Source organism: Gossypium hirsutum, chromosome D10 (genome assembly GCF_007990345.1).
Source record: "Gossypium hirsutum isolate 1008001.06 chromosome D10, Gossypium_hirsutum_v2.1, whole genome shotgun sequence".
NCBI classification, from domain to species: domain Eukaryota; kingdom Viridiplantae; phylum Streptophyta; class Magnoliopsida; order Malvales; family Malvaceae; genus Gossypium; species Gossypium hirsutum.
This window is the reverse complement of record NC_053446.1, coordinates 60,480,600-60,491,942: the sequence shown is the minus strand read 5'-3', so window position 1 is coordinate 60,491,942 and position 11,343 is coordinate 60,480,600. Positions and strand designations below refer to the sequence as shown.

Here is an 11,343-nt window from a genome sequence, read left to right as displayed (position 1 = left end):
TTTAAAATTCTATCTCACTTCTCTTGACAAAATTTGATCATGTGGTATATAAACTAATTAATTTATTTAAGAATAAATTAAGAAATATAGAAAAAAAAACTTATTGTGTATGAGATTTTAATTAATTAAAAAAGTTAACTATATGTCAATATACAATTCAATTATAAATTTAATTAATATTAAAATTATTTTCATAATATAAATATTTATCAATGTTGTACTTATATTATTAAGTTTAAATTAATTAAAATATAGTCACTTTTGTTTGTCTCATATTACATTTTAGTCACTTACGTTTGAAATGTTACGTTTTAGTCACTTACGTTATCGTTTTGTTATGTAGTGGTTACTCTACCATTAAACTCCATTACCTCCCTAATGGTAGTCCTACGTGGAATATCCAAGTTGGCATTTAAAACTCATTTGGACTGCCATGTAAGACCGCCATTAGGGAGGTAATAGAGCTTAATAGTAGAGTGATCACTTTGTAACAAAACGATAACGTAACTGATTAAAACATAACATTTCAAACATAAGTGACTAAAATATAATCTGAGGCAAACAAATATGACTATTTTTGTAATTTACCTTTTTTTTTAAGGTAGGGACGATACTTCAAGATTAGTAAGAGTGAAAAGCTGGAATTCAATTTTGATATTAAAGAAAAGATATTCACTTTACAACAAAACGATCTAAAACGTAATATTTTAAATATAAATGATTAAAATACAATTTGAGGTAAATAAATATGACTATTTTTGTAATTTACGGAATTCAATTTTGATATTAACGAAAAGAGAATGAAACCATCATGTGTATCTGCAGATAATTACAAAACTCAATCTTCATTCAAGGTAAACCCCACCTGTTTCACTTTCTCCCTTGCTTCTATCCAATTTGTCTTCACATCCTTCCAACCATGGTTCTAATTTAGATTCTTTATCAGCCTTGAAATCATTGTAATCTTCAGACACGAACAATATACTCTCACCGGACACTTCGCCATCAGTTTCGACCTTCCGTTCTTCTCCATGGAGTTTATCCGCCGGTTGACATTGAACCGGCATCTGGGACTCGGTTTCTATCGGTTCCTTCGACTCCAGTTGTGGCCACTGAAAATTATCAGGTATTGAACCAGTGCTGGCAGATCCAACCCGTATAGTCGGAGCAGGACACCGAACCGCGGGTTCTATCGGTTCCTTCGACTCGAGCTGCGGCCATCTAAAACCGCTCGCCTTCTCTCTTGCAGACTTGAACATGGTCAAAAAATAATTACTTCCATCTTGCTGCACATCTTCAGAACCATAAACCCAAGCCATTGGTCCCCAAGACATGGTTCTTCTCATCGTAAAGCTCGAATCGGTACTGTCGATCAATCCACGTTTCAGTTGTTTCACCGATATTAACGTTAATGAATCCGTGATGTCCTTGATCATCTCATCGGCGATTGGGAAGCCGCATTGCTTCATGGAGCTGACCATGGTGATCGAATCTTCCAAGTCCTGGGCGTGCAAAGTGGCTTGGCGGGACTTATCGGCGAGGCGGTTGCTGAGGTTAAGGAGGTTGGGAACGGTGTCCCGTGTGTGCTTTTGAACGTAGGAAAGACCCAACGACGGTTCGTTGGCGATGTACTTGATCATCTCTGCCAAGGATTCGGTTATCTCCACGAAGCCGTCCACGGTGGAGAATCCATTCATCTTGTTGGGGATGAACCACGGTTCATCACTGCTTTGTCAAAAATCTCGAGAATGGGGAAATGCATATCAAAGTTTGGCATTGGAAATATTAATATAAAAATGGCATTGGAAATGTTAATAATCATTTTTTAGAAAGATATTACCTTCAAGAAATCTTCCTAGTCTTCTTTATTTTATTTTTTAAAAATATGTGATTACTTGAAATTTAATTTTTTTTTTAAATTTCAAAAATTCAAATTCAATTATTAATATTATTTTTATTAAAATTATTAGTGTCACAATTTAAAATATAAAAAAATTCACTTGGTAACAATATAATTAAAAAATTTGATACTACAAAAATAGTCATTTATGTTTAAAATGTTACGTTTTAGTTATTTGCGTTATCGTTTTGTTACAAAGTGGTCACTTTACTGTAAAGTTCCGTTACCTCATTAACGGTGATCGTACGAGACAATCCAAATTAAATTTATTAATTAAAAATCTATTTTCATCCCAAAACATTCAAGTTATCATTTAAAACATATTTGGATTGCTACATAGGACTACCGTTAGGGAGATAATGGAGTTTAACGATAGATTAATCACTTCGTAACAAAACGATAACGTAAGTTACTAAAATGTAACATTTCAAACATAAATGACTAAAATATAATCCAAGACAAACAATAGTAACTATTTTTATAGTTTTCCTAACCTTTATTTAATTTAAGAGGTTTGAATTTTATTTTAATTTTACAGATTTCTTAACAAATATAAAGTCAATTACTCCTTTCCCGTTGTTAACTTAAGCGAATTTCTTATAAATTGTTTGGTGATTCGATTCGTTACATAACAATATAAAACTAAAAAGATTCTGTTAAATTAAATCGTATTTCGATTCATAACTTATGTCATTCTATTTAAATTTAATTTGATTAATGTTTAGATATATCCAATAATTAGTAACAATTATAGATACTCTCGTGAATTAATGGATTTTGATTGTAAAATCAACAGCACCACCATCATTTTTATATTAATTCCTATACCAATTCATTGCTTTAGAACCCTAATTCATATTCTTCCCGAAAGGGTCTTAAACTCCTACGGATTCTTTACTTTCTGGGAAAAAAACTTTCAATTTATACCAAATCATTCCCACACAATTTTTCCGGGAAAGAAAAATACAAAGCAGAAAGATTTTGAAATGTACGGTTTAATTCCACAGTTTACAATTTGTTCCTTTTAAGCAATTCATTCCTCAAAAAAAAAAACCTCAGAAAAATAAGCATAAATTCTTCAAATTCATTCATAATCATAACCAGCCATCTTCGATATAAACCAAGAAAAATAGCAAAAACCCAGAAAATCAAAATGCGATATCGACTTTGATCTGTTAGATTGGAAAACGAGAGGGAAAATGACTTACCAAAAATCCCACAAGTGGAACGGTTACATTTGCGTAAGAAGAAAAAAATCTTCCAAGTTGATCAGAAATAGAAAGATTCAAAATCTTCAAACTTGAGCATAAATTTGTTTTCATATATAGTAGTAGTAATAAGTTTGTTACAAATATAAACTAATTAGTGGATTCCTCCCAACAAAAACCTACTTAGTGGATTCCCACCCAAAAGGAGAATTTTGTTTTGGTCTAATTTTAAATTCAATCCCTCTATTTTATAAAATTAAAAATTTAATCACTTTTATTTTAATTTATTAAAATTTGATCTCGTACTAAAACTAGCTGATCAAATATCAATGGTTCTTGTAAAATTTGAATCTGCAAACTTGTTTAAATAATTTTTTTAAAAAGAAAAAGAAAAAGTGAATAATGGATTCAGATATTCTAATTAGAATTTATTACCAGAAAGGGCAAAACGGATTTAGATATCCATTACCGCAAAAATAAAGTCGATTTGGATAATGAATCGACATAATCCATTGCCATCTATTGAAAATTGAGAAATCGGTCCAATCAAGTAACACTACTAAACCATGACTTAGATCACTGAGTTAAAAATAAACCGTTTATCAATTTATAATACATGGAATCAGCAGAAATAATCTGTTCAAGTTCATTTATTTACCAAGAAATGGACTAATTTCTCAACTTCCATAAAATACGAGGATTGAATTGCAATAAATTAAAAAATAAAGAGACTAACTTCTAAGTTTTCATAAGTAATGGATGAAATTTACAATTTTACCATATCTTATTTTTGGAATTTTTCTTCAAATCCATCACTGTCTACACTTTACGAGTCATTGTATGGTGAGTCGTTTTCGGATCTCATATTGACATCAGAATAGACCATCCTTATCCACAGACCAGAAAATTTAGGATCTCATTTTGTTGGAAATAAAATATTTTAAAATATTTTTCCATATTATCTATTTTAAGATTAGAGTTATCAATGGGCTGCAGAGGAGAATTTAGGGGTTGATACGGGGGCGGACCCTTAAAATAAAAAATTACTATTTAGTTCTTTTATTTTTTTTAATTTTAGATTAATAAAAGTAAAATTATATTTTAGCCCTCTAAAATTATAAAAATTATATTTAATCATTTAAAAACTATAAATATATAGACAATAAAAAAATTAAAATTTCACTAGGATTTCCTAAAAAATTGTTCTGACTTCACTCCTGATGGGCTGGGCTAGGTTTCGGCCAAAATATTAAGCCCGTTTGTTAGACTTGGCTTGACCTTAAAAAATGGGCTTAAATTTTTATCCAAGCTCAACTCGGTTCAGCCGTATTAAATTTTTTATATTATTTTTAAAAAATATATAATACATTAAAAATACTAAAAATATTAAAATAAATATTTCCTAATAAATTAAAAATAAATTAAAAATATATATGCTTAAATAACACTAAGATAAGTACAAAATTAATAATAAAATAAGAGTTATACAATATTCAAATAATAACAATAAAATAGTAGAAATATAATAATGAAATGGTAACAAAATAGTGAGAAATAAAAAAAAATAACAGCAAAACAACAAAAAATGGTAAAAAAAGTATTTTTTTCAAATTCGAGTCAGGTTAAGCTCTGGCCAAAAAAGTCTTACCCAAGACTTGACCAATTTAAAATTTCTCAAACCCATTTTTCGAGTCTATATTTTAACTTAAACCTTCCTATTTTTGGGATGAGCTACATGCCAAGCTGGATGACTTGATCCACGAACAAATCTATTTAAAATATATAATTATTAAATTAACTAAATTTGTTTATTATAAATAAAATATTTCTAAAAAAATTTCTACCTTCTTCAATGTTTGTTTCTAAAAAAGGTAAGTTCGGCTCAAATAATTATTGAAATATAATTATTTGAAAGAAACCGTTTTCTTTTTGCGGTTGCATATGGGCTTATGGTTGGTCAAAGCCCATATTGACTTATGACAGAAAAGTCCTTATAGCGCTAACAAAGCTAGTTTGTTTAGTAGTAGCTTGCCTAGCAGTTAGGTAGTGGCACATCTGTAATAAATTCAAAGAACCAGGGTTAAAGACGGAAACTGAGTAAAACAAAATTCTTCGAAAGGAAGTAAACTAAGGATAATCTCTAGAATACCCAGGGGAAAACCAGGTGACACGTGCCAGCTGTCTCCTGGCGACGAAACATCATTCAAAACAACTCAGTATCCGACACGTGTCTTGTTTATTTTATAATCTTTTAAAACAAATTCAAATTAATGAAAATAAAAGGTGCAATAAATATCTCCCGGAAAAGTATTAAATATCATCCTCAGTTCTCAGAGTGTTAAAGATCTTTCCTGCTCTCCAAGATTTCACTTTCAAGAAAACAAACGTTCACGAAAGGAAAAAAAATTCCTTAAATTCATCAAAAACCCAGTTTAGAACTAAGCTTTGTTCATTGTTTTTCGTCCTTTTTTGTTCTCTCTCTTTTTGAGCTTCGTTTGTTTTGGTTAGCCCCTGTTCTTGTTTCTGGAGATTTCTGGGGTTTTCTCGTTTGAAATTTTTGGGAATGTTTGGTATGGGTTTTAAGGATAATCACAACCCAGAGATGGATTCGTCTTTGTTTCCGGTTTCTTCACGTAAAAGGAAGAGACGGGACGGGTTATCAGTGGCGGATACTTTGAAGTTATGGAGTGAGAACTCGGAGGCCAAACAATCACGTAAAGCGCCGGCTAAGGGTTCCAAGAAAGGGTGCATGAAGGGTAAAGGCGGGCCGCAGAACCAGAACTGTAACTACAGAGGCGTACGGCAGCGTACATGGGGTAAGTGGGTAGCGGAAATCCGCGCTCCGAATAAAGGGAAACGTCTCTGGCTCGGCACTTTCCCTACTGCCGTCGAAGCCGCTTCTGCTTACGACGAAGCCGCCAAAGCCATGTACGGTGACAAAGCGATCCTTAACTTGCCTCAGGGTTCCGATTCGGACTCAGTCGCCACTCCTTCACATGGGTTTTCTCAGGCTACAACTACAACAACAACAACGGCCACTTGCGGTGGCTCTGAGTCCGCTATGGATGGTCCTGTTGATTCTGAAGCGCCGTCGACAAGTGGTGCAATGGATATGAAAGGTGAAGGTGGTGAGGTTGATAGAAGAGGGGATGATACAGATTATAGCTGGCTTGAAGGATTGGAATCGTTGCAGTTCTTCGATGACATTCCAATGGATTATGTAGGGAATAATAGTGTGTGGGATAATTGTGAGTTTTTTGATATTGATGAGTTCCTTGCTTGACTTGTACGTTACAACATTTTACATGTAACAGATTTTGTACCCTTGTTTTTAAGTGAAATTATAGTCAGAAAATAGTGTTTAAAAGATAGCACAACTACTTGCACACATCTTCACTACATTTGTTGTTTTGAAGGTTTACCAATACACGAAGAAATCGAGTACACCTAACATAGTACAAACAGGGACATCCTTAGATTAAATTAATTATTTTTGATAAAAATTTTATCAATCTGTTGGTTAAAAAATGACTTTTGAATGTTAGAATAAAGTAGTACATGTTTTAGTAACGGTATAAGATCACATTAATTTTTAATAATTTACTCTTTAATCTAATTAGTGGTGTTTCAACACTCAAACTGAATTACTTAAAATATAAAAATCTCTTACTCTTACTTGAAATGAAGTTTTTTTCTTACATATACTAATCAAATCGAAATATTTTGATTAATTTAGTCGGTTAATCGAATAATCAAAATTTATATTTTTACTTTTTGATTAAAGTAAATACAAAATCTTTTATTTAATAGTTCAAACAATTTTAGATGGAGGTGAAAATAATAAATAAAACATTTATATTGGATATTGGAGTCAAAATGAAATCGTTTTATAATAGTTAAATTCAAAATGTAGTCTAAAGGATATCAGTGGAGTCACCAAGTTTTTTAATCTTTGGTCAGAGCATAGATTCAACGACAATCGAAAAAACCTACTTTTTAAAGCAATATGGTGTTTGAAAAAATTGAGATTTAGACAAAACATAGGTTTAAGAATGATTGGAGAAGTGCTCTTTTGATTTACTTTATTAGGAAAGATTAGTGAGGAGTCTTGTCTGTGGGCGTACAAAGGTTCATCTATCAAATCAGAAGGCTGTCTGAAATAATTGAAAGAAAAATATATTTACTTATGTGGTGAAAATTAAAGAAAGTCAAGTTGAGATCACCATTTGACCTCTTTTGATTATATAATATAATAAGTTGACAAGTTTATCATGATTTGATCCGGTTTAATCATATACTTAAGTTGACTATTTGTTTCTAACATGTAAGACCAAGTTTATTTTGATTTGATGCATTTTAGTTTAATTTAATGTTGAATATTTATATTTTTTTGTCAATTTATTATTTTTAAATATTTTATTTTATTTTTTAAAGAAGTCGAATTTTAACATTAATATATTAAAAAGAGTTGAATTATTGTTTTTAATGAAAATATCAATTAAAATATTACATTGTAAACATTGCAGTTTGCATAGTAATACATTCGTACTTAATATTAATTTTTTATAGTTTTTTTAAAAAAAATTTATACAATTTTTAATTTATTTGTTGACATAACATATAACTAGACCTGATAATGTTTCGAACCACTTGCTCAAGATTGAAGGCTCACCGAAAAAGTGTGAGGGTTTGAGTAAAAATATAAGTCTAAAAAGTGGATTTGGATAAAAAAAAAGTGTCGTTCTCTAAACGAGCTGCGTCTCAAGTAAATTTTTTCCCCTGCTTCTATTTATTGTTATTGTGCTACTATTTTGCTATTATATTCCTACTATTTTATCGTTATTGTTTGGATATTGTATAACTCTTATTTAATGTTTTTGTGTATTTGATGTATTATATATTTTTAAATTTGTTTTTATATATAAATTAATACAAGCAAACTGAATTAGGCTCGGATTTAGCATTTTTATATGGACTAAACTTGAGTAAAATTTTAAGCTCATTTTTTGAGCCTAAACTTAGAAAACAAGCCTAAAATTTAATATCAACCCAACCCGACCCATGATCAGATCTACATAAATCACTAAAAAAATTAATAATTAAATTTAACTAAAAAACAAAATAAAAAAAAGTGATTAACGTTAGAAAGCTAAATTTGATATAATACATCAATTATAAAATAATTCATGTTTCAACATGCAAAGACCAAGTATGTCTGGATTTTACAATGAAGTGCAAACTTGTAAACTTGTTATACAACTTGCAATAAAATTTTAGGACTATATTAAACTTGTAATAATTAAATGATATTATTTAAAAGAATTAAATAGAATTTTAGTGAAGCAATTGGCCTACTGCTCCACAGTTTAAATCCATATTCACTATTGAATGTTTGGGTTCAAACTTCAAAGCTCTCTTCAAACACAACAGATTAGCTCAAATCCCCCTTTAATGGAGGAATACAATACAAAGCACAGTTTCAGTTGATAGATAGCTAAAGAACACCATAAACAAGGTGAAATTTTCACGATCGAACTCGAGCAAGCCGTGCCCTTATCTCTTCTAGCTCTTCCTCATCATTGCCACCCTCCACTATAGCTTCTTCCTATACAATTTATAAGAAATTGAATTGCTTCAGCGTTTTGCAAAATCAAGTGAATGAAAGGGGTTTAAAGTTTTGCATACCTCTCGGGAAGTGCTTTCTTTATGCGCAGATACCCTCACTCTTTCCTTCCAAACAGCTTCAGGAAGCTCTGCTGCAGTTTCACCGGCTATTTCCGAAAGAACCTTATCAACTTCTTCTTCGGTCTCTACTTCGATATCTTCGGAATCCAATGCCGAGTCAAGGGCATCATTTACCATTTCTTCAATAACCCCTGCCTGCATGGTTGAACAGAGGCATTTATCTTAAAACAGAAAATAAGAAACTCGAAAAATATGTAGAGCATGTAGATGCTTCTCACATTGCACTTGGAGTCATTGTACTTTTAAAAGAAGATGCTCATTAGTTCACGTATGCTACTAAATAGTTGTCTAATTTCGTTCTTTCAATCTATACAACACAGATATCGGTTGTTAACTTTAGACTTTGATTGGACACATCCAAAAATGAATTTCCCGACCAAGTTCACTTTTGTACAACTTTCAGTAAAAAGAACACCACTAAAAACCAATCTTGAGGCAACATAGCAACTCTGAACAACAATAGTAGAATACCAAGTGTCCTATGCTAGTGTCAATTCCAAGGTGTTGACCACGATGGTAAATATTATGAAACAAAAACTGGCACGTAAATGTAACAAAGTTACAAACTTGAAAATTACCTTGATCATTTCTTTGCTAAATTCTTGCATCGTGGCAGCCATTTGTGGAGCTTTCATGAGGTTGTTTACAAGTTTCATGACTTCAGCACTCTTGGACAAATGGCCAACAGTTCGAGCAATTGCTTCAAATACAATCCACCATAAAGAACATTTAGAAAGAAAAGCAGTTCTTCCAAAAAACAGTAAAATACATGTTCACTTATGTCAGATGATAAATCTAATACTACAAACATTGATATATTCAGGGAAATAAGCACGTGCCAACAACATTCTCAGCCTATGTTCAAATTAAAAATGTTTCCAGGTACTGGGGAATAAAAGAACCGTTTGGAATAAATGCAATGCACAGATTTCAGATGCATAAGTTGTCATACCAACACTTTCTCCAAGGTGCATTGATATTGAATTAAGCTGCGCTTTATTCTCATATAGACGGTTCACAGCTTTTCTCGACATTACAATTTCTTTTGCGAGTGCCTAAAGACGAATAAGATCACAACGAGAGCGTACATAAGAAATGACTCCTCAATAACAAGGCAAATGCAAAATTACAGACATGAAAGCATGCACATAAAGAAAATAAATTATTTTCACATATAATACATGTGCTAAGGCACATAGGTTTCATCAGATTGGACCACCCAACGAAAAGATGATCTTTTCATTATTCCAAAAATCAACATCTTTCATGTTTTTAGTGTGCAGTTCCAGCTTAGAACCAATGATGAGTTACATCTCCTGATCCTAAGATCGACTAGAGAACTCATTGGACGAATACCTATTGGATGAATACTGAAGATCAGCTAGACTTAGGATAATCAAGTAGCACCCTTTTCGTATGAATGTCCAATCATTTCATCTAATAAACCACAAAATCCAATTTACTTCATCAATTTAAAACATAAAGTCATTCTACACCATATAATGACCTAGATCCTTTTACAATAACTTTAGATTCACAAGATGCCATGTTTAAGGGTGACTACATGAACCGATGGGTACGTCTCAATGATCTTTTTATTTGCTAAAATAGAGCCAATCCCCATTGTTAGATGCCACTCTTAAGGGCAGCCGAATTAACCAACAGGTTCTCCTCAATGATCTTTAATGTAATTACATAACTTATCTTCCTAATCAAACCATTCCAATTATAAAATATTGAATTCCCTCAAAAACTATGACATGATTAATCTATTTAGCTAAAGTTCCATTAGAAAGAAAAAAAAAACCCAAGAATTTTTTACCTTAGCAGAACCCATGTCATTTCTCTTAGCGGCTTCTCGAATTGCCTTCTGCACACCTTTCTCCTCTCTCTGAACATCTAATACAAAATCCACATAAAAATCCCATAAATTTTCTTATAAAAAAAACCCCATTATTTTAAACCTGAATTCTCACATACCCATTAACTGAAAGATTCAAAAGTACCACTAAAAAGCAATCATCAAAAATTTTTTCCAAACAATTAAGGGAAAAAGATGGAAATATCTTGCCTCTGATTTGGCGTTCAATGTTACGGCACTCTTGACGAAGCTTTCTTTGCCAATCTCTTAGTAGTTGTTGTGGATTCGGCTTGGGTTTCAACATATTCTTAAATTTATCCATCTTTACCTTTTCTTTCTCTAAATTAGTCCCTTTTCCTTTCCCTCTCTTCGTAGCTTAAAAAAATGGCGAGAAAATTTTGCTAGGAAAGCTTGAGCTTTTAGATCTTTCTATGGAATGGAGCAAAGAAAATGGCTTAGAATCAAAGCTTTCCTGTTTTTCTTTTCTTCTTTTTTTGCCTCAATTTTCTTTTGCCGTGTTTGGTTTCGGAATCTTTTACCTTTCCCTTTTCCTTCTATATTTTCCGGGAAAATACGTGTGATAGAACAGTCTGCAGCGCACTTAGCAACACGACGTCGTTTCACCCACC

General features: G+C 31.8%; 3 protein-coding genes across 4 annotated transcripts; 1 reads left to right on the top strand and 2 right to left on the bottom strand.

Annotated features, from left to right (window-relative positions):
- Positions 1 to 655: 655 nt before the first annotated feature.
- Positions 656 to 3,183, bottom strand: LOC107916078 (uncharacterized). Its single transcript, XM_016845252.2, has 2 exons — positions 3,109 to 3,183; positions 656 to 1,741 (listed from the first exon to the last, which is right to left on the bottom strand). The coding sequence occupies exon 2, from the start codon at positions 1,695 to 1,697 to the stop codon at positions 846 to 848; it is 852 nt and encodes a 283-aa protein (XP_016700741.1). The 5' UTR covers positions 1,698 to 1,741; positions 3,109 to 3,183; the 3' UTR covers positions 656 to 845.
- A 2,235-nt stretch (positions 3,184 to 5,418) lies between these two features.
- Positions 5,419 to 6,479, top strand: LOC107915801 (dehydration-responsive element-binding protein 2A). Its single transcript, XM_041103496.1, has one exon. It carries the CDS (start codon positions 5,672 to 5,674, stop codon positions 6,389 to 6,391), a length of 720 nt encoding a protein of 239 aa, XP_040959430.1. The 5' UTR covers positions 5,419 to 5,671; the 3' UTR covers positions 6,392 to 6,479.
- Positions 6,480 to 8,392: 1,913 nt separating this feature from the next.
- LOC107915800 (vacuolar protein sorting-associated protein 24 homolog 1) lies at positions 8,393 to 11,343 on the bottom strand. Of its 2 annotated transcripts, none has more exons than XM_016844992.2 (6): positions 10,925 to 11,343; positions 10,676 to 10,752; positions 9,806 to 9,908; positions 9,432 to 9,553; positions 8,794 to 8,988; positions 8,393 to 8,713 (listed from the first exon to the last, which is right to left on the bottom strand). In XM_016844992.2, exons 1-6 carry the CDS (start codon positions 11,034 to 11,036, stop codon positions 8,633 to 8,635), a joined length of 690 nt encoding a protein of 229 aa, XP_016700481.2. In that variant the 5' UTR covers positions 11,037 to 11,343; the 3' UTR covers positions 8,393 to 8,632. The 2 variants fall into 2 exon arrangements, with proteins under 2 accessions (XP_016700481.2, XP_040959429.1); XM_041103495.1 differs by having other exon boundaries at positions 10,676 to 10,744; positions 10,925 to 10,978.

Coding starts and splice junctions, on each gene's coding strand:
- LOC107915800 (XM_016844992.2), bottom strand. CDS start 11,036: ATGGATAAATTTAAGAATATGTTGAAACCCAAGCCGAATCCACAACAA. Junction 10,753..10,924: donor CATTGAACGCCAAATCAGAG/GCAAGATATTTC, acceptor ATTTTGTATTAG/ATGTTCAGAGAGAGGAGAAA. Junction 8,989..9,431: donor TTAGCAAAGAAATGATCAAG/GTAATTTTCAAG, acceptor TCAACCATGCAG/GCAGGGGTTATTGAAGAAAT.
- LOC107915801 (XM_041103496.1), top strand. CDS start 5,672: ATGTTTGGTATGGGTTTTAAGGATAATCACAACCCAGAGATGGATTCG.
- LOC107916078 (XM_016845252.2), bottom strand. CDS start 1,697: ATGAATGGATTCTCCACCGTGGACGGCTTCGTGGAGATAACCGAATCC.